Source organism: Kogia breviceps, chromosome X (genome assembly GCF_026419965.1).
Source record: "Kogia breviceps isolate mKogBre1 chromosome X, mKogBre1 haplotype 1, whole genome shotgun sequence".
In the NCBI taxonomy this organism is placed as follows: Eukaryota; Metazoa; Chordata; class Mammalia; order Artiodactyla; family Physeteridae; genus Kogia; species Kogia breviceps.
In genome coordinates this window covers 134,572,319-134,598,635 of record NC_081330.1, presented here as the reverse complement: position 1 = coordinate 134,598,635, position 26,317 = coordinate 134,572,319, and the positions used below count along the sequence as shown (strand labels likewise).

At 60.3% G+C, this 26,317-nt stretch overlaps 1 protein-coding gene and 1 long non-coding RNA gene across 3 annotated transcripts; both read right to left on the bottom strand.

Moving 5' to 3' along the window:
- Positions 1-7,936: 7,936 nt before the first annotated feature.
- On the bottom strand, positions 7,937-9,653 carry LOC136793413 (uncharacterized). Its single transcript, XR_010838638.1, has 3 exons — positions 9,498-9,653; positions 8,265-8,388; positions 7,937-7,986 (listed from the first exon to the last, which is right to left on the bottom strand). It is a non-coding gene; the product is annotated as an uncharacterized lncRNA (long non-coding RNA).
- Positions 9,654-13,787: 4,134 nt separating this feature from the next.
- Positions 13,788-26,254, bottom strand: GTPBP6 (GTP binding protein 6 (putative)). Of its 2 annotated transcripts, none has more exons than XM_059050505.2 (10): positions 25,862-26,254; positions 20,584-20,721; positions 19,958-20,028; positions 19,700-19,830; positions 19,303-19,457; positions 18,308-18,466; positions 16,671-16,879; positions 15,509-15,657; positions 15,070-15,222; positions 13,788-14,184 (listed from the first exon to the last, which is right to left on the bottom strand). In XM_059050505.2, exons 1-10 carry the CDS (start codon positions 26,217-26,219, stop codon positions 14,061-14,063), a joined length of 1,647 nt encoding a protein of 548 aa, XP_058906488.1. In that variant the 5' UTR covers positions 26,220-26,254; the 3' UTR covers positions 13,788-14,060. The 2 variants fall into 2 exon arrangements, with proteins under 2 accessions (XP_058906488.1, XP_058906489.1); XM_059050506.2 differs by having other exon boundaries at positions 19,303-19,373.
- Positions 26,255-26,317: the final 63 nt, after the last annotated feature.

The following is a 26,317-nucleotide window of genomic DNA, read 5'->3' as shown; positions in this document are numbered from 1 at the left end:
GGCTTAATCTCATCACACTTTTCTCAAACCCCAGCTCACGCCGAGACCACCTCTCAGGTGACAGTGCTTCAGAGAAGCCCCTTTAGAAGATCCCTGGATTTCAGCTCTCCCAGCCCTGCCTTCAGTGGAAGCGAGAAGTTTCCTGGACAAACCTGCTCAGTTTCCTTAACAACCAAGCTTCGCAATCTCCCAAACTCTTCTCCTTCAATCATTCCTATGCTGGGCGTGATGAGCCTAAAGTGACAGTGCTGTCATCACGTGCCAGAGTGACTCCTGCAAGCCCATAGTTACTGGTTACATGACGCTACGGATGATGAAATCCCAGAAGAGCCAGCTTTGCAATATCACCATTTCTCGACTCGGCACTGGGTCCCTTTCCACGGACAGAGTGGAGTGGCTGTTTCCACGGGCCCCGTGGTGGAAGAGCTCACCTACTGCAGCCAGGACTTCATCCTTTCCAGGTGATTCCAGGGTCCTCATTCTCCCCAGACCCCCACCCACATGGCTGCTGGCTTCTGTCTGTGCCAGTCTATATGGAACCTCGGTAATCTCCTACAATGAGGGTTATTTTATACACAGGTAATGGGTTGAATGCTGGCCCCAAAAGATGTGCCCCCCAGAACACAGGAACAGGACCATATCTGGGAAAAGGGTCTTCATATATGTAGTTAAGGATCTCGACGTGAGGTCATCGTGGTGAGGGTGGCCCTCAATCCAATAGAGAGTGTCCTTCTGAGACAAAAGAGGAGACACTGACACAGAGGAGAAGCCACCTGAAGACAGAGGCAGAGACGGGAGGGCTGCAGCCGCAAGCCCAGGGACGCCTGGAGCTCCCCAAAGCTGGAAAAGGCAGGAAGAGCCCTATCCTGGAGCCTCTGGAGGGACGTCCAACCTGCAACACCTTGATGTCAGATGTCTGGTCTCCAGGACTGGGGGGGGGGGATGAATTCCTGTTGTTTTAAACCACCCAGCTTGTGGTCATTTGTTACAGAAGCCACAGAAGAGTCACACGGACCCTGCTCTGTAGGACCCTGGAAGTGCGGGACTCGTTAAAGACCGACAGAGGCTGGATTGCAGAACCATTAGAGTCAGGAGTGGGCCCCAGAAATTTTAAAGCACTGGCTGGACACCAGAACGTTGAGGGGTCAGTCGCAAGCCCATCCCCAAGGGTGCCGGGTGCACACGGCCTCCCCAGGTTTTTACGCCTGTACAAGTCGGGAATAAATATTTCCATCCCGATTCAGGACCTCTGATATCGCCGTTCACGCTGCTAATTAAGAACCCACTAGTTACACAGAGGAAAACCCTATCAGGACACCTGCTCCACTGGTAAACAATTCGGAAGTTGGTCAGAGGTGGGGAATCGTCTCCCACGCAGCCAGCAGCCCCCCCGCAAGGCGCGTCCTCATTGCAAAGCTGGCGGCCCGAGCCGAGGCGGCCCTGAGTAAACGGGAGCTGACCCCCAGGCCAGCTGCTGCTGAACTGTTCCCACCCTTCCCAGGTAAAACACCTAAATGTGTGCAAAGACTTCAACACCTAGAGGAAAGGCCGTGGAGCCACACCAGCCACAGCACGCAGGCCGACTTGGGGCCTGCAGGTCAGCCAGGAAGGTCCTGGCCCCCGGAGCGCTTCTGGAAGCTTTCCATTTACCTGCCTGACGTACCCCTCCCGTCCCGGCCCCCATTGCTTTTTTCCTTCCTCACCTCTGCCCGGGGAGCAATTCCAGCGGCAGGTATGGGTGACACATCCTCTTCTTTAGCAGGTGGCAGCCCGGCAACTCCTGCAGAATGTCCAGCAGAGCCCCACTCGCACCGGGCCACGCACAGAGCCGTGGGCCCTACTCCCTCCCACCAACCCAGCCCCGAGACTGCTGACGGGGCAGAGAATATGGCGTCAGGCACAGCTGCACGCGCTCTTGCTGCCTGGAGCGGGGTTTATTTTGACCTCAGCCCAGGCACACCTGGGCAGGGCTGGCCGGCCGGGTCACGCTGCCCAGGTCAGCCAATCCTCGCCCCTCAGGGGCTCAAAGTTGCAGAAAATAGGTCTGGCTGCACCGCCAGGGTCCAAGGAACAGGTGTAGGTCTTGAGGGTCAAGATAGACAAGGGGCTGCAGCTCCGGCTTCTTTTCTAATCGTTGTGTGGTCCATGAGTGGGAGACAGATTCAAGAAGACCCTCTCCTAATGAGAGGAACCCAGGAGTCAGGGAGAGGAGGGCTGGTGGGTGAAAACAGAGGCCTGGTGCCCCGGCTGCGGTGGAAGCCTCTGCAAGACCCGGTGGAAGGAGGCCGCACAGAGTGAAGCCCAGGGTCACAGACCTGTCCCGGAGCTGCTGTTTGTTAGTTCAGGTCCTGCTCTGAGGTGGTTTCTGTCAGCTCTGACCAAAGGGTGAGCTGGGGTGCTCTGAAATGAGGGCTACGTGCACAGTTCCTGTGTGCCCAGCCTTGCCGGTGTACCTGTCCAGTTGACCTCCATAGCCTGGGCGGGGCCTGACCATGAGAGCCCCGTTGGCTGCTGGGTCTTTGCTCAGCTCAGCTCTATATTCTGGGCGGGGCCTGACCACGACAGCCCCGGGGGCTGCTGGGAACCTGCTCAGTTGAGCTCCATACCCTGGGAGGGGCCTGACCACGAGAGCCCCGGGTGCGGGGAGAGGGCCGTGTGTATGAGTGTCTTCTCTGTGTAGCCGGCACAGACTTGCTTAGAAACTTCCCTGTGGGCAGTACTAGGATGAAATGGAGACCAGGAGATGCCATGGTTTCCCTGACTCCCTGTGCATCCCGAGTGATGAGGTGAGTAGGCGGGTGCTGGCCACTGGGCTGCATAAGGGAGGCCCCATGGGTACCTCTTGTGTCTTCCACCTGACACCACGCAGGCCTCCCCAGGACAGAGCAGACAGCCTGCATGGGGCAGGTGGGAGCTCCTGGTGACTCTGCACGGGACATGGGAGGGACAGAGCAGGCAGGAGGGGGAGGGAGCCCAGTCAGAGCCTTGGAGCCGAGGGGCCATTTCTGGGTCTGAGCTGGGAGTGGACGTGCAGGTGGTGAGTGTGATCCGGGAAAGCTGCCCTGGTGACGTGAGGCTGAACGTGCTTCAGTGACAAGCCTTCCGGGTGCTCCCAGAACAGGACAGTGAGACGGATCGTGTTAGAAGAAGGTGAGTGAGTCCCCCCAGGAGGAGGCTGTGTCAGCTGGCCCCGGGAGGGGGTGAAGGGAACAGGCGTGGAAGCTGCGGGGAGTGGGCAGTCCCCCTGGGCGGGCGGTGGGTGCAGACCCCACTCCGTGGTCCCACGGCTGTGCTTCCGGCTGGATTACTTGGCTTCTCGGAGCCTCAGCTTCCTGGTCTGCTCGTGGGGTGATGGTAGCACGGACTGACTAGTAATTGGCTCAGAACAGGGTAGGAAGGGGTCTAGTGGAAATTCCACAGAACACCGTCAGCATGGGAATCGCAGGCCCTGCTTCCCACAGGTCTGTCTTCAGGAGGAATGGGAGCCCTCTACGCTGATGGTGGGAAAGTAAGTTGCCAACTGCCACTCTAGAGAAGTGGACTGTGTTTCCTGAACAATCTATAAAGCAGATGCATAGAGCATACGGAACTTCCGCTCATCCGCATACGTCTTCGGAAAAACAAAAAGCCGCCGGAAACAAGCACCACCATGGTTAGGGCCGCTCTCTTTACAATAGCCTCGAGTTGGTACAACCTAAATGTCCTTGGAGGGGAAACATGGATAAAGCAGATGTTGTACTTGTGTACAATGAAATATTACTCAGCCACGAAATCAATGAAATAAGGCCAGTTGAAGCAACTCGGGTGGACTGAGGTACGATCATTCTAAGTGAAATAAGTCAGACAGAAAAAGAGACTTAGCGTCTCACTTATAGGTGGAATCGACAAAGGGTTACACATGAACTAAATTACAAAACAGAAACAGAGTCACACATTGAGGGCTTCCCTCTTGGCACAGTTGCTAAGAAACCGCCAGCCAATTCAGGGGACTCCTGTTCGAGCCCTGATCTGGGAAGATCCCACATGCCGTGGAGTAACTAAGCCAGTGCACAACAAATACTGAGCCTGCGCCGAACAGCTCGCGAGCCACAAATCCTGAGCCCGCGTGCCACAACTGTGGAAGCCGGCACGCCTAAAGCCCGTGCTCCGCAACCAGAAAAGCTACTGCAATAAGAAGCGCGTGCACCGAACCGAAGACCCAACGCAGCCAAAAAATTAATCAATCAATTAATTAATTTTTAAAAAGACAAGTTGCCAGCTGCCTTACTGTCTGGTCAGGGACCTATTTCTTGTTCATGTGAGTTTTCTGGCTCTGCAATGAAATGATGTAGTGGACGTAAGATCTTCTGTTGTTACATTTATTAGATCCCTAATCCCATGTTTGAGGTCTCTAGCCTCATGACCTCATCACCTCCCCAAAGCCCCATCTCTTAATACCGTCAACATGGGAGCTGGGCTTCCAAATTTGAAAATTAGAGGAAAAATATGTTTACACCATAACAAGGACCACAGAGTTAGATGATTTTTCCTTTCATGTTAAAGGTTTTGCACAAATATATTTATTATATAATCCTCAAACCCTTGTTATTTTTAAGATTCTTTTCCCATATAGGCCAGTACAGAGCACTGAGTAGAGTTCCCTGTGCTATACAGTAGGTCCATATCATTAGTGATCTGTTTTATATATACTACTGTGTAAATGTCACTCCCATTCTCCCAACGTATCCCTCCCCCACTAATCCCCTGGTAACCACAAGTTTCTTTTCTTTGATGTGCTAAGTGATATCTGGAGAGTGGGAGGGGTTTAATAAATACCTGTACCCTAAAGCGTACCCTAACTCTAATCCTTACCCTAACACGAAACCTAACCCATACCCGTACCCTCACCCATACCTTAATCCATACCCTAACGCTATCCATAGCCATACCCTAACCTTTACCCTACACCATACCCTAACCCTAACCCATACCCTAACGTGTACCCTAACCAGTACCCTAACCCTAACCCTAACCCTAACCCGTAAACTAACACTAACCCTAACGCTAACCCTAACACGTAGCCATAATCTAAACTGTACCATAACTCTAACCCATGACCTAACCCTAAGCCTAACCCTAACCCGTAACCTAACCCGTATCCTAATCCTAACCCGTACCCTGACCCTAACCCATAGCCATAACCTAACGTTTATCCTAACCCTAACCTGTACTCGTACCCGGACCTTAACCCTAACCCGTACCAGAGCCCTAACCCGTACCCTAACCCTAAGCCATAGCCATACCCAAACCTGTACCCTAATCCTAACCTGTAGCCTAACCCTAATCCGTACCCTATCCTATAACCTAAACCCTAATACTTAACCCTCACATAATTTACTTTTTTTTGTATTTTAAAATATATTTTTCTACGGTTACAACAAATTTGCAGAACAACAAAATAAAACAGAAAGTAACTTGAGTGTCCCTAAAAAAGCTAGCTAAGTCTGAAATATTTTGTGCTTCTGTTCTATGGACTGTTATGTAGCCTATAAAAAGTGTGACAGCTAAATACGTTTTTCTAGAGTGAAAAGCATGATGTTCCAGATATAAAGAACACCTGGATAAAATGAGAAATCTTAACATTATGCTGGTCTTTTCAGGGCGTGGGAAAGGATGGCAAGTGGTAAAATATTATCTTTTCCTTTGATCTTTTTCAATTTCACTTGTCACAAAGAACTTGAATTATAATTGTACTTTAAGAGTAACAATGGAAACTTAAAAGATAAAAATATATATTGTGTATTTAATTACATTTTATTGAAATATTAATCCTGAATCATAATTCTGTTAGTATACCAGTATAGAGATTATTGCTTAATATTTAGGTGAGAACCATTTCCTTCTGTTTTTGAGAAGAATTCTGTAAACTCATATCCAGTAATGGCACTCTTCCCCAAATCAAAGGTTTAACAAGGGAGATGCAAGCAGCAGAATCATAGAACCACAAAGCAACACATCAGAAACAAAAACATTTCTAACTTCCAATAGCAGCTCAGTTTAGAAGAGGGTTTATATGTTCAGAACAAAAGCATTCCTCCTGACTTTCGAACCAGTCAAAATCTGGGTATTCTACAGAAAATCTGTGATACTATTCCCATAAAACTAACCTTTACTGCTTCTGCCTCCATTAGGCTTCCTAAGCACTAGTGTTTTACTGTACAGGTTAAAAACAAAAACCTAACGTGATTTATTTATAATGCGTATGTTCCTTGTCTTATCCTAGTGTCTAACGTCTTCGCCATGGCTGGATCCCAAATAATATTCCTTTACATGCTAAGTGATATGTGGAGAGTGGAAGAGGTTTAATAAATACCCTAAACCTAAAGTGTACCCTAACCCTAACCTGTACCCTAACCCGAACCCTAACCCATACCTGTACCCTAACCCGTAACCTAACCCTAACCCTAACCCGTACCCTAGCCCATAGCCATACCCTAAACTGTACCCTAAACCTAACCGAACCCTAACTCTAAACCCTAACCCTAATCCTAACCGCTAACCTCTAGCCCTATACCTGACCCTGACCCCAAACCCTAACCCCTAGCTCTATCCCTGACCCTGAACCCTAAACCCTAGCCCTATCCCTGACCCTGACCCTAACCCGTGACCCCTAACCCCTAGTCCTATCCCTGACCCTGACCCTAACCCTAATTCCTAACCCCTATCTCTGACCCTGACCCTAACCCTAACCCCTAGCACTGACCCTGACCCTAATCCTAATTCCTAACCCCTAGCCCTGACCCTGATCCTAACCCTAACCCCTAGCCCTGACCCTGACCCTAATCCTAACCCCTAGCCCTATCCGTGACCCTGACCCTAACCCTAATCTGTAACCCCTAACCCCTAGCTCTATCCCTGGCCCTGATGCTAACACCTAACCCCTAGCTCTATCCCTGACCCTGACGCTAACACCTAAACCCTAGCCGTATTCCTGACCCTGACCCTAACCCTAATCTGTAACCCCTAAGCCCTAGCTCTATCCCTGGCCCTGACATTAACCCTAATTCCTAACACCCATCCCTGACCCTGACCCTGACCCTAACCCTAACCCCTAACCTCTAACCCATAGCCCAATTCTGACCCTAACCCTAACCCCTAACCTCTAGCCCTGACCCTGACCGTAACCCTAACCCCTAACCCCTAGCCCTATCCCTGACCGTGACCCTGACCCTAACCTAGCCCTGTGCCTGATGATCCCCACACAGGGGGGGCCGCTCACCTTGTCATTCGTGCTCACATATCGACCTGTTTTCATCTGCTCTGACCTGGGCTCATGTCCAGAGGACATGTTCCTGAGGAGGGCAGCCTAATCCATGCACAAGCACAGTCTGTGTCTCCGGACACGAACAGGCAGGACAGCTCTCACAGCAGAGGGACGGGGGAGTCAGGAGGCAGCGTTCTCCCCGCCCCGGCGCAGCGCGGGGGAAGCACGTGCACAGGCACACACACAGCTCTACACGGGATGCCACCCTCTCAGAACCCTCCCCTGCCTCCGACCGGGGAGGCACAGGCTGTCGTAGAGCAAGTGGGGTTCTCCGCCCCGCCACAGCGCCAGCACACACCTCACGGGAAGGCGGCGGGCTCTGCCCCCAGGCCGTGGCAGTCGCACCAGTGGCTGCTGCAGACTTTGGAAGGGCAGCAGCCGGGGGCTCCAGCGCTCTGAGGCTCCCTCTCAGGTCCCTGGAGACCTGCTCAGCAGGGGCACATTGTCCCTCAGCCTCATCTCCCGTCAGGCCAGCAGAAGCGCTTCGAGACATGGCAGGACTGGGCTGCACCTGGGGCGTTTGTGGCACGGGGAAGCAAACGCCCCACCTGAGCAGGTGCGGTGGGGACTGGAAAAGGTCTGCACTGCCTCACGCTCACCTGTCTGCCACAGGAGGGGTCTCCCCTGAAGTCTGACTGAGGCCCTCTCGGTGCTGCCCAGCCAGCCACTATTGCACACAAGTCCTGGCAAAAAGAGGTATCCGTGGCATTCCCCTGGCAACCTCAGTCCCTCCAGCACAGTAGGGAGGACCACAAGGAGGTACTTGCCCCCAGAGTGGGACAGGCGCGCCCCCTGACCACCCAGGCGCCCAAGAACGCTGCTCACGGGACACACCACCACAGCGGTGACACAAGGGCTTTGCTGGGAAAAGGGGACAGCACTGCTTGGGTTTCAGCTCCCGAGGGACAAGCTGTACAACTCCAGAGGCGCCACAGAGAGTACGTGACACATGCTCGCTCACCAAGGAGGCACGCAGCAGGGCGGTGGGACGGCTCTCCCCAGGGCACGGAGGGCCACTTGCGAGACACGCCAGGAAGGTGACAAAAGTGTCTGTTGCATCAGAGGACCACAGCCACACTGATGCCCTGAAGCAAAGGACAAGAGAATAAGGTCGGGATAGAGTCGCCGCTCCTGAGTTCCACACACCACCAACAGGCGGGGGGCGGGGGGGAGGCAAGGGCCCCACGGGCAAGACAAGAGCGGCCCCATTTGCTTTGAATTTCCAGCCCTCATCTTGTTCAACTCAGCCCCAGCCCTGGAGAGCACGACATAACCACCAATCCATGGGCACGGAATCCCCAAAGGGGAGACCCAGGGAGACCGTCACCAGCAGAGCCTGCTTCAGCCTCACCAGCCGCCTCTTCTCACGTGACAGGGCTCAACAATGCTGGGAATATTACATCTCACGCTGACATGACACCTGTGAGGTGAGCTTATCACAGCCACCACAGAGGACAGGACCCACACTGCATGGCCTCACTGCCCTCGGGTTCCCTGGGGCCAGAGGTGGAGTATGATGTAGGATTGGGTCAGCTGGACACACCTACGAGCCGATGCACACGGCCAGACAGGCAGCTCAGGAAGCAAGGGGAGAGCAAGGTGCAAAGTCGTGGTCAAAACCAGAGCACTATGCACGTCCAGAAAGACCAATGCCCCTGGCAACACGCACTGAAGAAAACCACACCTCTCGAGCAGCACAAAAACGCCCACATACGGTGAAAACCTTACCACACCCAGCGATGGGGGCTGGCTATTCACCAATTGCAGGGGGCCCCCGGCACCTCAGTCCAGCCACTGGTCCCCAGCACTACCCCGTCACTGCCAGCCCCAGAGCTCTCACGGCCATCTCAAAGTAGCGTGGCAGCAAAGGGGGCTGGGGGGGGGGGCGGCAGGAATGAGGGAGAGAGCGGGCGGGGTACGCCCTCTCCAGTTCGCACAAGTTGGCAGGTACCCGTCCGTCCACGTCTCTGCATGGGGACTTGGGGAAATTCTGCTCACGCATCTCTGACGACGGGGCCCCAAGAGTGACAACACCCAGCCCCGCGCCACCCTACCCAGGTATCTCTCATGGCCCGGGGCCGTCGCCCCCTCCTGAGTGCGACTCCGAAAAAACTACCAGAAGGAACCCAGCCACCGGGACTCAAGCGTGCCCGCCGCTGAGTCCATGCCACACCGCAGGGGCCTCGGCACATACCGGCCAGTCTTCTGCTCAGGAGCGGGACGGGTAGAGGGAGTGCGGAAGTTAATAGGGCTGACGAAGGACACCCGCGCCACAGGCGTCTGGGCGCGGGACACGCTCCCTGTCCTCCCCACAGCGCCCGGCCACCGTAGGCCGGCTGCGCGCAGCCAAACGGGCGCCGGTGGCTACTGGGACGTTGCGCAGGCGGCTACGCATGCGGGCGGAAGCGCGGCGCGGACCACGGCCCTGCACGCGCCGCACGCGCCCGCACGCCCAGCCTGAGGCGAGAGCGGGACGCGCCCACACGCCCTCGCGTGACTAGGACCGTCGCCGCCAGCTGCGCGGACTCCCGGAGCTCCGGGAGCTTCACGCTCCGCCGAGGCCGCGCCCATGCGTCGCGAAGGCCGCCAGAGCCCCAGAGGCAAGAGACGATATAAAAGAGGCCGCCAGGTGGCGCCAGACGACGGGCGCGAACGGAAGCGGGGCGGATCCCGAGCGCCGGGAGCGAGGACGCAGCGCTGCCGCCGCAAAGCCGGAGCTTGTCCCGGGGCGCGGGGAGGCCGTCCGCCCCGGCCCCGAGGCACCCTCGCGGCACTTAGCTCCCGCCTTCGCACGGCACAGCACTGCTCGACCGAGCCCCGCAGCGGACAGGGGGCGCGGAGAGGAGCCTGGGAACATATTGGCCGGCGTCTGCCGCCACGGAGACACACTAGCCACGCGATTTCCAGGTGGTGAACATTCCACGGAGACGCCGGCGGGGCCTGGCGGCCAGCAAGGGCTGCCCCGAGGGCAAGAGCGAGGTCCTGGCTCCTGCGAAGGAGGGAAGCCGTGGACTGGCACCCGAAACCAAGCAAGTGCTCAAAGAACAGCAATGCATGACTCGGACAGAGGCCATCCCTGCAGCCAGGGCCCCTGGAGTCAATCAGACGGGTCAGTGCCGACCGGCCTGCCATTCCCATGGACACTCCGTAGCCTCGTGCGCCCTGCCGCCTGACCCAAACGGCTTCCCCCACGGCCGTGCGGGGCGTCCCTTCTGGGCAGCCTGGTCACGTCTCTCCGTGTTGGCTCAGGCGCCTCTGTAAGCTCCAACCCCCCAGGTAGAAATGAGGCCCCGTGTTGCCCCTGGTCCTGAGGGAGGATGGGTATCGCCCACGAGGCCTCTGCCTCACTTTCTGAGGACCAGGAGTCTCACGAAGTCAGAGAGCACAGAAAGAGCGCGTGGGTACATGTCTCAGCCAAAGGATGGACCCCCAGCCATACTTTTAATGTCACGTCCCTCTTGAGAGGGTACCCGGGGAGTCTGTGTCTCGTGGTCTGGAACACTCTTACTGTAAAGCAAGGACTCTGGGGACTAGGTTCTCTGGATAGCGTGGAAAACGACCATTGAATCCACGTTCGAAGGCGTTCCCTTTGGGGTCAAAGTACTCATTTTCCACTCGAAACTCTCCTCCTGTTTTCGGTACCAGGATCCCTCACTGAACAAAGGTGCCTGAAACCCAGCAGAAGACACTCACGGGTCATCCCAGGGGCTACCTCGGCCTTGAACTTGCTCGGTGGGCCCGTGGAGCTCACGCTTGGGGGATCGGGTGGAGATCAGGGCACGGTAATTACGACTCAATGATCAGTGTCTCCCTCCGGATCCAACCGTGATTTCCTCGCATTTGGGCCAGGAATGGTTCGACATTGATCATTTAACCCTAGAGAATGACTCGAAGACATTAAAGTCAGTTGCATTTGTGGATTTTTGTTACCAAACAACCAAGAGGTTCTTGACGGCTTTCATGGTAGCGCTCGGGGAGGGTCCTTAGAAACTCAAAGTTGATGGAGCACTTTTCTCATGTCGTGGTGAGTTTTTCAGAAATCAAACCACCCTTCCTCCTGTTTATCATAAACTTAAGCACTGGATCAAAGGTGTGCATTTGGGAATATCTGTAGTTCCCCATGGGGATATTAAGTGAAGCTTCTGTGTTCGTTTTCAAGATGAGTTTTTGAGACTTTCGCATGTGACGGACGAGTCGAGGCTGGGAGCTCGGGCTGCCGGCCGCGGAGGTGAAGGCAGCCGTGCGGGGTCATGTCTTCAGAGGCAGCGTGGCCGTGTGGGCCTGAGTACACCCCGTGCGTGTGATGACAGCCTGCCACACACCCGGGCCTGTTCTCAGAGCCCTGGGCACCCCGAGGCACAGTGGACCCCGCTTGGGAGGGGAGACCGTCCTGCAGAAGGGTCTTAGGAAGGTCTGGGTACTGGGGGGAGGGGTGGCCTTACACCTGTTCCCTCGCTACAGGAGCCTGATCGCCCCCTCAGGGCCCCCCGAGACCCCTGCCCTCCCCCAGGCCCCGTGAGGCCCCGCCTCGTCCTCCTGCCTGGGGTGCGCTCACTCAGCTCCCGCGGGGGCGTGTCTGGCCTTGCAGCACCTCGCCCGCGTCCCGGGCAGCCGTGGACTGAGCTCGCCTCCTGAGTCCTTGGGGAATGGCTTTCCGGGGGTGGGGGGGACCCCGGGAAGTGGGTGAGGGGCACCAGGAGAGGGGGCCAGAGGCCAGAACCGACCCTCTACAGCCAGTTAGGGGCGGACCAGACTCGACCCAGAAGGCTGGAGCTGGGAGGCCAAGCCCAGGGGTCCCCGGCGGGGAGGATGGCTGACGGGGTCCCTGGGACCACGTGGGTACCCCTAGCCTGGCAAACGAGTGGGTTGGACCCTGAAGCCTGGATGCTCCCCACCCACCAGGGTCTGTGAAAAGCCTCCCTTGCCTCAAGGACCCTGTAGGAATGAGACGCCCAGGGGCTGAGCGGAAGGAAGGGGACAGGCCAGCGGAGCAGCTGTTGTGAGGCCCTGGCTGGCTGACCCCCTGGCCTGGTCCTCCCTCGGAGAGGAGGCTCTGCTCCCAGGGGCCACCCTGCAGCCCCTCCTCCTCCACCCCGTGCAAGAGGAGCGGATGGGGCCGTAGGACGTGGTGCCGCTCCGCACTCGGCCCGGGGGTCCCTGGAGCCAACTCCTCTCAGGGGGATCGGGGAGTCTGTCCTGCGCACGCGGGCTCAGGGGCTCGCATCCTGACTGTCCCGTGCCCCATGATTCCATGCGGGTGGTCCTCCCCCCCCCCGCGGCGTCCCATACACGCCGCCACAGGCTCCAGATGGCGGTTGACGAATTGTCCCCGTCCCGCAAGCAGCAGTCGCACGTGGTCCCCCCAGGCGGACGCCCAGGATTGGCAGGGCTCAGCCTTCTGGAGGCTCCAAGAAGGACTGTTTCGTCCCTTTCCCAGCTCTGGAGCCCCCGGATTCCTGGGGTCGGGACCCTCTCTGCACCTCACAGCAGGCCCTGCGCAGAGTCAGTTTCCTCTGTGCCCAAACTCCAGTCTGTCCTCACACTTGCCCCGACTCTCACTTCGGCCTCCCGTTCACGGGGACCCACGGGGAGGGGGTTTGGTGGGTTCACCTGGGTGCCTCGGGGGCGGGGGCGTGTCTCTGGAATTAGGACGTGGACGTTGTAGGGGACACGATTCCGCCGGCCACACTGCCCCAGGCGGAAACTGCACAGGATGGCAGTTACAGAAGCAGGCGTGAAAGGCCTGCGCGCACCAAGGACTGAGCGGGGGGCCCTGTAGAGCCGCGGGTGCACAACCGAGTCTCAGAAAACAAGGAAAGGTCACTCGCACACCCCGCACCCACACGCTTAGGAGAAGCGCAGAGACTTCTTCCAGCTGTGCTGAGGGCCTGGGACAACTCAGGAAACGCCTCTATAAAGCTGAGAACAGAGGTAAGGAAAACACCCTTTCCTGGTGCCGAAAGGGCAAGGGAACGCCCTTCTCATTCGCTTTCCCTTTAGAAAACCTGCAGCGAAGAGTGTCCCGTCTCCCTGAGATGTGTGTGAATCTCTTTAAGCTGAAGGACCCCCGGCCTGTTTGCATCCCGGGAAAGTCTGTCTGGGGGCCCTGGAGCCCCTCTGGAAAGGGAACATCGGGAAGGGGTCCTGCCTCACCGTGGGGGACTTTGGCCCCAGCATGTGATTCCCTGCTTGTCGACAAGATGCCTGAACTTGTATGTTTTCCTTTGGGTAAAGACAACTAAACGGGTGTGTGATGGCTGGTCCCGGCCGCCCGCGCCTGCAAACGGGGAGATCCTTCCTGCTTGCCGGGCTGTCGGGAGACATTTTAATTATACCCCCGACGCCACCGCGGGGAAGGGCGAGGACTGGCAGCCGTGAACGCGCGGACGCAGAGCGCACGGGGAAGCCGGCCCTGCCTCCTTCACGGCCAGCCTTCGCAGGGCTTCTGCCGGGCGGCCGGCACGGAAGAACCGGAAAGGCTGGCTCACGAGCACACACACAGCTTTTACTGTCTCGGGGCTCAAGCACCCTGGACGGGATGTCAGCTCTCCAGACGCCCCTGACGCTCAACCGGAACCGCTCGGAGTCCCACCGTCGACGCCAGCTCCCAGGCCCACCGGCCCTCCCGCCAGGCCCACGGGGGTGTAGGGCCCACGCAGCACGCCCGCTTCTCTCTGAGGCGGGAACGCTGCAGCCCCCCGGCCCCCGGGGAGCCCCCCGCAGTCCTCGGGGACCACCCCCACCCTTGGGCGTCCTTTCACCCTGGAAAGAGCTTCCTGAACCTGCCGTAAGCTGAGTCGCTTATGATGACCTTGACGTCGGCCACCCCGGCCTCAGGCCTCACGTCCACCGCCTGCACCGTGGCCTCCTGATGCAGCCAGCTGGGAGGAAGATGCGTTCGCTGGGAACGGGCGGCCTCGACGGAGCCCCGAAGCCCCCAGAGAGGCGTCCCGCTTCCTGGTGGGTGGCATCGCCCACGGCCCCGGCGTTCGGGTAAGCGGCCGGGCACCTGCTCCCCGCCTGAGCAGGCTGACCGGCTGCGGGGCACGCGGCTGCCCCACTTCGCATCCGGGCCCCACCTGGCGCCGCCGTCCCCGCCCAGGCCAAGGGCCCCGCCCAGCGCAGCGCCTAGTGCGACACCCCGCCACCCCCGCCCGCGCACTGCCTGATGCGACCCCCCTCCTACCGCGCCCCGCACAGCGCCTTGTCCGCCCCACCTCGCCCCGCTCAGCGCCTGGTGCGACACCCCGCCACCCCTGCAGCGCCTGTTGTGACACCTCGCCTCGCGCAGCGCCTGGTGCGACCCCCGACCCCTCCGCCCGCGCAGCGCCTGGGGCGACCCCCCTCCTACCGCGCCCCGCGCAACGCCTGGCGCGACTCCACTCCTACCGCGCCCCGCGCAGCGCCTGCTGCGATCCCCCGCCTACTGCGCCCTGCACAGCGCCTCGTGCGACACCCCCCGCCCCCCCCAGCGCCTGCTGCGACCACCCGCCCCGACCGCCCCGCGCAGTGCCTCATGCGACCCCGCCTCCCCGCCCCGCCCAGCCCCTGGTGCGACACCCCGCCTACCGCACCCTGCACAGCGCCTGGTGCAACTGCCCCCTCCCGCCCCGCGCAGCGCCTGGTGTGACCCCCCGCTCCCCCCGCTCCGCGCAGCACCTGGTCCGCCCCCCCGCCCCCCCGCCCCGGACAGCGCCTGGTGCGACCCCCCAGGCCCCGCGCAGCACCTGGTGCGACCACCCCGCCGCCGGGCCGGCCCGACGCACCTCAGCTGCGGCCCCGCCAGCCCCACTCGGAGCGTGAGGACCCGTCTGCCCGCGGCTCTCAGAACTGCTCTGTCCAGCCTGGCTTTCAGCTCCTCCAGCCCGAGACCCAGGAGCGCAGACACGGCCACCGCGCCGGGTTCGGCGGGTCTGTACCTGTAGGGGCGGCCGCCCGCTCAGCGACGGGGGCCGGAGCGGAGTCCCCGCCCGCAGGCCCCTCTGTGCCGGGCTCGGATCGTGCCGGGCTCGGACGCGGCCCCGCTGCCAGGTGAGCGGAAGGGGTGGATAGAGCGAGACGTGCGTGGGGCTGGGGGCGATCCGGGCGCGAGGGCGAGGGCCCAAGCGCGCAGCCCACTCCGCGGCCCGCTGCTCCACGCAGCAGGCGGGGCAGGGCACGCCCGAGGGCAGAGCGGGGAGGCGGCCGTGGGCGGGGGGCGCTCACCCGGGCACGAGGTCCACCTTGTTGGCCACTTCCACCACGCGGTCCAGCAGCGGGCGCGGCAGCCGCAGTGCCCGCAGGGCCGACAGGACGCTGGCCTTCTGCAGCTCTGTCTCGGGGTGGCTCACGTCTCGCACGTGGACGATCAGATCCTGAGGACCAGACGGGCCGGGCGGTCGGAGAGCTCAGGGCCAGCGGTGCCTGGCCCCGCCCGGGAGGACCCGCCAGGCCCACGATGGGGATGGGGGCTGCGCACCGCCCTCCGTGCACGGTGGGTGCGGCTGTCCCACGGAGGCTCGTGCCCCAAGGGGGAGGCTGGGACCTGAGACCACAGAGCCGCCCTGCCGTGCACGGAGCCCCCCAGGGACCCTCATTCTGGGCCAGGCTGCCGCTCCAGGTGCACCCGGACTGAGGGGCCCCCTCGTGTCTCCGCCCGGCAGGTGCTGGCCCTGTGTCTGCGTGCGGCCAGTTGCCCCAGTCACCAACCCCCCACCCGGCGGGGGCTGTGCTCGAGGCTCTGGGCCAATCCGCTTTTCTGTGAAACCAAGCTCACGCCCTACAAAGGCTTCCACCCCTATTCCACACGTTTTACAGGCAGGTACCTTATGCAAAGTTCAGAAAAGAGAGAAAAGGAGAAATTACAGCTGAGGGTAATTCTGCCACAGGAAGGATGTGCCCTTTACGATTTGGGGGGTTCGCTTCTGGGTTGTCTTTTTGATGAACTTAAATTTTCTTTTAATCAGTGTTTCAGTTCAGAAGTTCTAGATTTTCAGAAACGTTTGAGGACAGTGCTGGCAGCTGTACGTGGCCCTCAGGCTCAGCTGCTGTGACCTCGAAGGTGCTGGGGCATCTGTCACATGGAGGGCTCCGCAGCCCCTGTGCCCGGAGTAAATGCCAGGGTTCACTGACTCAGGGCCCCAGTGCAGCCAAATGGTGCAGAGAACCCCTCCTTCATTAGCATAGCCTTTACAGCACTTACAATCGGACACTCAGAGCACAGCTCGCTGAGGGGCAGGGATGGGGAGATCCAGTCATCGCGAAGTTTTGCGTAATGGGACCCTGCCCCGTGCTGCCGTGATGAGGGGACCCTGCCCCGCGGTGCTGAGATGAGGGGACCTGCCTCCCGTTTGTGGGTATTTGAGGCGACCTGGCCTTCCACACTCACCGAATGGCCCACATCCTCCATGGTGGCCGAGAAGGACTCGACCAGGCCGTGGGGCAGCTGGGAGAGGAAGCCAATGGTGTCCATGTAGATGACGGTCACCTGGGAGGGCAGTCGCCCCGCATGGGCTGTGACGTCCAGCGTGGCGAACAGCCGGTCCTGGGGCTGGATGGCGGCGTCGCCCGTCAGGGCCTTGATCAACGTGGTCTTGCCTGCACGTCGGGCACAAGGGGACCATGCGTCTCAGGCCCCTCCGGTCCCCCACTGACCACCGGGGACCTCGGGGCTGCCCCACACCGACCGCCGGCCGCTGGAGGCTGGGCCGGGACAGGAGGCTCTGCACGCTCAGAACTCTCCGCAGGACCCGGGGGACGCTGCGTGGGCTGTGCAAGGACCCAGCTGCCACGGTCTAGGCTTCCGGGTAAAGCGGCCCAGGGCCAGGGCAAGCGTGCTGGCGTAGCCGGGAGAGACGGCGTAGACACAGCCAGGGGCGACGTGCACTGAGGTGGGCAGGCGTGCACACAGGCGGGGGGCTGGTGCCGCGGAGCAGGCGAGCTGCGCTGTGCTGTCCGTGTAGGCGAGGGGACGGTGGAGTGGGGGGGGGGGGCGCGGTGTGCGCAGAGAGGCAGCGGGGGCGTAGACAGTGCTGTGTGTACCCGGGGAGCTGGAGAACACCCTCCTCCACAGCCTCTCCTGACAACGTGGACACCACCCCCACCCGAGCCCAGGTTCAGGGGCACCAGCAGTAACCGTGCAGCCCAGGGATACCCCCTGGTTCCGCCTCTGCCGCCGATGGTCCACCAGGAGGTGGGGACGGTTCCTGCCATCGAGTAAGCGGATGGCGGGGCTCGGCCTGGACGCCCCTGCTCAGGGCGGGGCCCCGAACTCCCGGTCCGTGAGATCGGAATCAAGCCGACACTCACTGGATCCGCTGACAGTCAGAGGCGGACACGCCACCCTCGGAGAAGGCGGCCAGGAGGGGCAGTTGGGATTTCCTGGCACGGGGGGTTTTACCTGTAGACGTTTATGACTTTTCAAGCCTGGACGCCCCATGGCTTCCCGTGCACGTTTGTGGGACATTCCCTCCCTCCTCTGGACGCAGACCGTGAGCGCCTAATACAGGGACGGGCCCGTCACGGCGGTGCTTCCCGAGCAGTGGAGGGGCCGGGCCTCAGGGGAGCCCGGCAAGTGCTGTGGCCTGAATCCCCACGGTGGAGGGAACTGGGCGCTTTCCACTTATCTCGGGGCACCCGGGACCTTAAAGGCCGCCCTACACTCTGTTCCCCACGTGGAGCCCACTTGACGTGCTCGTGCAGACACAGCTGAGAAGAGCCTGTGAAGCTTTCCTCGGTGACATCTGAACCACTCTATCCCTGGAGGATCCGGTCCGCTCTCAGTGGACCTCAAACTGTCACTACTTCCTCGGTCTCAGAGTTTGGAAGACATCCCCTAAGCGGGGCGTCAGCCCGCAGCAGGCACACGGGGGCCGCCGCGGCCCGGGACGCGCAGGGATGGGGCCCGAGTCCAGTCCTCCTCGCTCTGGGACAGCCCTCTGCGAATGCTCCATCCCGCCGGCTTGGCAAGCGGGTTCTCCCAGCGTGCAGCCGCCCAGCACCCCCCCCCCCCGGCCCGCTCCTCACCGCAGTTTGTGTATCCGACCACGGCGACCACGGGGAACTCCCGCCGCCTCCGCTGCTGCCCCAGGAGAAGCCTCTTCCTGCGCAGTCTGTCCAGGGCCTTCCGAATCTTCGCTTCCTTCTCTTTCAGGAGGCGCCGTTGCACCTGCAGGAAAGACTCTCCTAGAAACACGCAAGGTGGTGAGTCAGTGAGCAGACACAAAAGGGCCAAGAGCCACGGGGGTGCCTGTGGGGGGCGTGGACAGGCTCACTCTTGGGGCTGCAGGGACCCCCCCCCACCAGCCTGCTCCCCCGCACCCTGGGCCCCAACACCTTCTGTGCTGAGACAGCTCTGCCCAGCGCGAGGCGGCCTAGCACTTCTGCCCTCTGAGGTCACCTGGGCTCCCCTTTAGCCTGGAGGAAGAGGCCAAGGGGAGAGCCTCAGAAGCGCCCCCATGACACCCACAGCGGGCTGAGTGGTGCCCCAAAGCTGTGTCCACTCCCTGACCCCCCAGGACCTACAAATGGGGCCTTACTAAGAAACAGGGTCTCTGCAGATGTGATGCAGGGAAGGGTCTGAGATGAGGTGGCCTCCTGGATGAGGGTGGCCCTACATCCAATGACAGGGCCCTTCTAAGAGACAGAATGGGAGAGACCCAGACACAGGGGAGAAGCCCTGGGAAGACAGAGGCAGAGACAAGCCCAGGGACGCCTGGAGCCCCCAGAAGCAGGAAGGGGCGGGAAGGACCCTCCCCTGGAGCCTCCAGAAGGAACCAGCCCTTATAACTCCTTGATCTGGTCTGCAGGATTCAGGGAGGATGAATGTTTGTGGTTTTAAGACAGCGGTTTGTGGTCCTTCGTTACGGCCGCACCAGGGAAACACCTTGATAGCCTCCTTTGACTATAAGCACGGATGAGGCCCCATCAGGACCTCTGAGGGACGCCGTCCCCTTTGTAGGGGTGGTGGCCGCGACATCCCCCACTCTGAGCACCCGGTGACAAGACGTCAGACACGGTACCTGACCCCACGGTGCGGCGAGAGTCCCCTCCTCGTCCGCCCAGGTGGGCAACGTCGCTTTGCACGTGGGACCTGGCGTGGAAATGGGTCGGCTCAGGAGGCGGGAGCACACGCCCGTGGGGGGCTGGGACGGAGCCCTGGGTGGGGAGTGGGCATCTACACAGAAAGAACGGGCTCGCTGGGGGCCTCCCCGCCGCGTGGGCCTTCACGGGCGGGGACGGAGGGCCCCTTGCTGGGTGGCGCTCCTTGTGGGCCACGTGCGCTGGCAGCTGTGCTGCTTGGATACGTCCCCACTGGCTACATTCCACCCTCACCACCCTGGCTACAGGCCGGTATGGGAAAGCAAGAAGGGGCCCAAGGGGGGTTCCGTCGGCCCCGAGCCCGGGCTCTGCAGGTACCTGAGCAGGGGAAGCTCGGCCAGCGCCACCTGCAGCCGGGCCTCCTTGGTGCGGGCGTGGCAGCGGAAAACATGAAGGACCACCGTGAATCGGTCGAACACCCGCACACCCCAGGCGGCTTCCAGTTCTTTCTAGAAGACGGAGCGCAAGGGAGGGGACCTGTGGTCACCACAGGCCCGTCGAGACCTGTGTCCTCACGGGGACACTGACCCGCGCCCTCAGCCGCCGTGGGCAGGAAACAGCGAGCTTCTGAGGTACCTTGGTGGCTGCAGCCATCCTCTCCACATTCAGGAAGACGGCGGTGATTTCCGGGGACCCTCTGATCCTCTCTAGGAAAAGAGGATGGCCTCTCAGAGGTCTGCACACCCATGATGTCTGTCTGGGGACCCTGCACTTTGGCCGTGTTCCCCGGACACCCTGAGTCTCTGAGCACAGTATTTGTCAAGTGTGGGTCGGGGGTCGGGGAGGACCGGACCGGGTCCATCTTCAGGGGAGTAGATCTCCCACCCATGGGGGTCCCATGACCCCGTGGGGACTGAATGCCCGTTAGACACAGATGGGCGGTGAGCTCCCCCCTTGGCATGTCTCCTGCTCTGAGCTGTGAGCTAGACATGGGTTTGGGGCGGGGACGTCGGGGTCCATGGAGGGCAGGGGTCACACGCAGGATCCCCTCCGCAGGGCGCTGGGGAGGGGAGGGGGTGGGCTGGGCTGGGGCTGGGGTGCGCGCGACTCTTAAAGGTCCCGCCTGTGTCCTGGGGCCCCGTTTGAATTCTGACGCGGGCGTGGTGGCTTTTGCCGTGTGATCCAAGTTCCTGTGAGGCCCAGAGGGACGGCCGTGCCGGCTGGTTCTGCGAGGGTGACGGGGACACGTGTGCTGCACGCACCTGTCAGGCGCCCCAGGGTCCCTCTGCCGAACGTGAGCTTCCTGCCGGGCGTTTTGCTGGGCACCACCATCGTGTCCACCACCGACCAGCCGTCCAGCGTGCGCACCAGCGCTTGTGCCTCCACCACCTGCCACTCAGCTGTGCGGGGAGACAGGCCAGTGTGAGGGTCGTTTCCGGCTGGCTCAGCCCCGCCCAGGGCCCCGGGCCACGTGCCCCAGGCTGGGGCGGCTTCCCGTGCTTCCTGCCTTTCTCGGTCCCGAGAAAGCGCCCCAATCAGCATTTGCTCGAAATGCAGCTCTGTTCTTCTGAGCAGGTGATCAGGAAGGGTGGACACAGGACCGGGGACGGGAGGAGGGCCCTGAGCTGAGCAGGGACGCGGGGATGGCCGCCCCCCGCGTGGAATCTGGGACGTTTGCTCCGTGGGGACTCATTGTCTCTTGTGACTCACTGGACAGCATCCCCTGTGAGGCTCCCAAGGGCCCACAGAACATGCCGCCCTGCCTGCGGGGTGGGCTGAGTCCCCGTGGATGACCTGTCCTGGGTGAGCCCAGCCTGGTCTTAGCCTGGCCCCAGTGGCTGCCCTTGCCGAGCCGGCCCCAAGAAAGGAAGCGCCCACCCAGGGCCCCGGCCATGAACAGTCGGGGCGGGGGGGCGGTGGAATGCGTGTGTGTGCGTGCGTGTACGCGCGCGCGGCGGGAGAGGCAGGGCCCACCCAGGGCAGGAGCCCAGGACACTGAGGGCACAGGCCGTAGACGGAGGGCTTTCGGGAGCCACCCCGCCCTAGGCTTTCCTTCTGATGGCCCTTCCCGAGTGGAAGGGGGTACGGGGCAGCCAAGACTCTCCCCTGAGGGACAGGAGGCAGGTGGGCAGTGACGCCCGGGGCTGGGCGCTGATGGGGTGCACGGGGCTGACTCAAGTCTGGAGGGGCGGTGGCCTGGAGAACAGCCCTGCGGGGCCCCGGGCGTGTTCTCTGTGAATGTGGAGCGCGTGACCCAAGCCCCACGGGAGGCCGGCCCCGATCCCGCGCCCCCGCCCCGTTCTCAGAGCCGCGGCCCCTGTGAGGCGCCGCTGCTTCGCTGTCCCCGCTCCCCGGACACCTGGGTGCTGCTGTCTCTGCGGTCCCCTGACCCTCCTCAGGGCACAGCAAGGACACAGGCCAGAGGCTGGGGAGTGGGCACAGGCCGGGTCTGAGGCCACAGAGCAGGGCCCCCCCATTCTCTGGGCCGTGGTCCTCATCCTCTGGGCTGTGCGGGGGTCCCCACCCTCTGGGACACGGGGGGCAGGGTCCCCCCATTCTCTGGGCCAAGGGGAGGCAGAGTCTTCTTGGTGTGAGTCCCCACGGGCCCGCCAGCTTGTCCCACCTCCTCCACCTGCTGGTTTGCTCAGGCCAGCAGGTGCTTGGTCACGCCTGACCTCCGTCCTTCAACTCCAGGTCTGACCCAGAAGTAATCCCTGCAGGTGCTGTCTGTCCTGATCCCAGGGGCCACGTCCGCAGCTCCTTGGTGAGTGCCTGCGTGGGTGCCAGGGGCCTCCCTCCTGCTGGGCTGCCCCTCTGCCCACTCCCACAGCTGCCTCCCTGGGGCTCTGGCACCCCACAACCCCACCCCAAAGGCCAGGGTTAGGATTCGGTGGGGATGGAAATGGAGAAGCACTTGTGCAGGTCACGGCCCAGGGGCACAAGCACCATAAGAAACCAAGCTCTGATCCCAGGACCACAGGAAGCTTCCCCTCCGCCACACATCAGCCCCTCACCACTAAGGTCTATTTACAGCAGTTCCTTTCACCTTGTGCATCACGTCCAGCTATCAAGAAAAAAGTACCAGGCGCACCAAAAGGCAATCTGAAGAGACAGAGCAAGCATCAGAACCAGACGTGGCAGGGATGTTGGAATTACTGCACCAGGAATTTAAAACAACTATGACTGACATGCCAAGGGCTCTAATGGATTTAGTAGACAGCATGCAAGAACGGACGGGCGAGGCAAGCAGAGAGATGGAAATCCCAAGAAAGAACCAAAAAGAACTGCTAGAGATCACAAGCGCTCTAGCAGAAGTGAGGAGTGCCTCTCATGGGCCTGCTGGTAGACTGGACTTGGCAGAGAAAGGATCCTGGAGTTTGAGCATATGACAACACGGAAAATTAAAAACGTCTGCTCTGCAAAAGATGTCATCAGCGGACTCAGAAGTTAAGCCACAGACCTGGGAGAAAATATGCGCAAACAACACATCCATAAGCACTGGTATCCAAAATATCAACACAATTCTTAAAGTTCAGCAATAAGAAAACAACTTACTAAAAAATGGGCCAGAGACCTTAACAGACACCTCACCAAAAAGATAGACAGATGGCAAATGAACATATGACAAGATGCTCCACATCCTCTGTCATCAGCGAAATGCAAACTGAAACAGCAATGAGACACCACTACACACCTATTAGAAGAGCCAAAACCCACAATCCTGACCACACGACATGCTGACAAAGCGTGTGGAGCATCCTTCCCACTCAAGGCTGGGAGGGAGGCAAAATGGTACGGCCAGTTTGGAAGATGGTTTGGCAGTTCATTTTTTTAATAAGTTTTTTTTGTGTGTGTGGTACGCGGGGCCGGCCTTCCACTGTTGTGGCTTCTCCCGTTGCAGAGCACAGGCTCCGGACGCGCAGGCGCAGCGGCCACGGCTCACGGGCCCAGCCGCTCCGCGGCATGTGGGATCTTCCCGGACCGGGGCACGAAACCGTGTCCCCTGAATCGGCAGGCGGACTCTCAACCACTGCGCCACCAGGGAAGCCCTGTTGGCAGTTCTTATAAAGCTAAACGTACTCTTACCATACAATCCGGCAGTCATTCTCCTTGGTATTTACCCAAAGGATTTGAAAACTTACATCCACACAAAAGCCTGCACATCGATGGTTATAGCAGTTTCACTCATAATTGCCAAAACGGAAGCAACAAAGATGTCCTTTAGTACGTGACTAGATAAATAAACTGCGGTCCATCCAGACAATAGAATATTATTCAGAGCTAAAATGAAATGAGCTGTCTGGTCATGAAAAGACATGGAGGAACCTTAAATGCATACGACTGAGTGAAATAAGCCAGTGAGAAAAGGCTACAGACTGTGTGATTCCAACTCTAGGACACTCTGGAAAAGGCACAACAATGGAGCTACAGTAAAAGGCCCAGTGGTTGTCAGGGGTTTAGGACGGTGAGGAAGAGATTAATAGGTGAGCACAGAGGATTTTTAGGGCAGGGAGACTACTCTGTATGATGCTATAATGTTGGATACATGTTATCATACCTTTGCCCAGACCCACAGAATGTACAAGACCAGGAATGAACCCTAATTAACGTAAACCGTGGACTTGGGGTGACGATGTTATGTCAACGTAGGCTCGCCAGTTATAACAAATTCACCGTCTGGTGGGGATACTGAAAACGGCAGAGGCCATCCACTGGTGAGGGCAGCGAGTATATGTGAAAAATCTCCATACGTTCCTCTCAATTTTGCTGTGAAACTAAAAGCACCCTAAAAACAAGTTTTTCTTTTTTTCGCGGTATGAAGGCCTCTCACTGTTGTGGCCTCTCCCGTGGCGGAGCACAGGCTCCGGAAGCGCAGGCTCAGCGGCCACGGCTCACGGGCCCCGCCGCTCCGCGGCACGTGGGATCCTCCCGGACCGGGGCACGAACGCGTGTCCCCTGCATCGGCAGGCGGACTCCCAACCACTGCGCCACCAGCGAAGCCCTAAAAAAAGTTTTTAAGAAAACAAAGGAATGAATTACTGACACAGGCTACAACATACGTATGTTTGCCTCAGAAACATGGTGCTCAGTGAGAGAAGCCAGACACAAGAGACCACAGATCACTCATGTGAAGTGTCCAGGACAGGCAAATCCACGGGGACAGAAGGCCGATTCCTGGTTGCCAGGGGTGGGGTGGGGGAGAAGCAAGGGGGAGGCGTACTACTGAGGGTACAGGGTCTCCTTCCAGGGAGATGAGAATGTTGTGGAACCAGACAGGGGTGGTGGCTACACAAGACTGTGAACGTACTAGTTGCCTCTGAGTGGTAGTACCCTTCAAAGTGGTTAATCCTATGCTCTGCGAACTGTATCTCAATAAAGGTCTAAGAGGAGGAAAGGAATAAGGAGAATGCCACGCCCCCGCCCCACTATCGGGTCACTGCTCTGCTGAAACCCAGAGTTCCTGTGATGACCTGACTCCTTGCATGGCTGCACCACTGCAGTGACTTGGCTCTGACAAGCCCCTAAACAGCCGAGGGGCAGCGGTCCCAGGAGGGCCCAGGACGTGCTCCCTCAAGAGCCCTAACCCTGGATACTGTCCCTATTCATCCGCGGGGTCCGTCTCCCCAGGCCATCCAGGACCACCCTGGTGAAACGGCCCCGTCCCCGTCCGTCCGCCTTTCTGCTGGGTTCTGAACACAGCACTCAGGTCAGGCGGCGGGCTCCTGCCCGACGTGTCTGCTGTCCCCCCAGCCCGACCGGGGCGGGCACAGTGGGGTTGCCGATGGCCTAGGGCCATGGAGGCAGGTCCCAGGCGTCTCAGGGGCTCAGCCGGGTTCAGGGTTTCTGCTACAAAGGGCGTGTGAACACGCTTGTGTACAACCTTTGGGCGTAGTACTCAATGATACACAGTGAAAGCGGGTCAATAAAGGCTTAAAGCTTAGGGACACACCCCGTGCAAACCGGCGTTAGTTGTTGGATTCTCTTCCTTTACAGATGGGGAGGCTGCGCGGGGCAGCAGGGCCGAGCGACAACCTGGGGCGCGTCCGAGAGGGGAAGGAGCTCCGGACCCCCTATGTGCACCGGGGAAGGCGCCCCAGCCCAGAATTAGGATTTCCAGGCCCGCTGCAGGGGTGCGGCTGCCGGGACCGGGTCGGGTGGGGGTGGTCCAGCCTCCGAGTCCCCGCCCCATAAGCCCGGCTCTAGGGGTCCCAGCCCTCGGAGTCACGCCGCCATAAGCCCCGCCCCTTCAGCCCGGCCACTCAGGAGCCCCGCCCCCGCGTCCCCGCCCTACGAGCTCCAGCTCTCCGAGTCCCGCTCCCAGAAGCCCCGCCCTATGGGCTCCAGCCCTCAGTCACGCCCCTCAAAAGCACGCCCCTTCAGCCCAGCCATTCAGAAGCCCCGCCCTTCGGCGTCTTTGCCCAGAACGCCACACCTGGAAAACCGCCCCCGGCATCTCCGCCCTTTAAGTTCCGGGCCTTGGCGATCTTCACGACTCCCCCCCCACCCGCCGCCCGAGTCCGCGGCCACAGTCCCGGTCACCTCGGGTCCCCTGAGGCTTCCCGGGTCCCCACTTGACGTCAGGGTGAACCAAGCACACGCGCTGGGTCCCCGCTGGCAGCAAAGGGTCCCTCCTCAGCAGCTCCTCCTCCTCTTCCTCCTCCGCATCTTCTGGTTCTTCCTCATCCTCCTTTCCTCCAGTCCGACTTCCCCGGCCATCTGCACGTGGGCCCCTCCCCCCAACCCCTCGCCCCTCCGGGCCCCCCAGGCCCCCGCGGAAGGCGGCGAGCGCGCGCTCGGGGCACGGCGGCAGCGGCGGCGCGACCCTCGGAGCCCCGCAGCCGCTAACCACGCGAAAGAGCTGGGACGCCGGGCGGACGGCGGCTCGCAGGGTCCACATGCCGCAAGCGCTCCTACGCAACGGGGCGGGGCCTTGGGGGCGTGCTCCCGTGCATGCTGCCCATTGGCCGTCAGGGTCACGTGCTCGCCGCCGCCTGA

Excerpts from the sequence above, each read along its gene's own strand:
- GTPBP6 (XM_059050505.2), bottom strand. The coding sequence starts at position 26,219 with ATGTGGACCCTGCGAGCCGCCGTCCGCCCGGCGTCCCAGCTCTTTCGC. Across the intron at positions 20,722-25,861 it reads GAAGCCTCAGGGGACCCGAG|CTGAGTGGCAGGTGGTGGAG; the intron begins GTGACCGGGACT and ends CTCCCCGCACAG. Across the intron at positions 15,223-15,508 it reads AAGGTGGACCTCGTGCCCGG|GTACAGACCCGCCGAACCCG; the intron begins GTGAGCGCCCCC and ends CCGCCCCTACAG.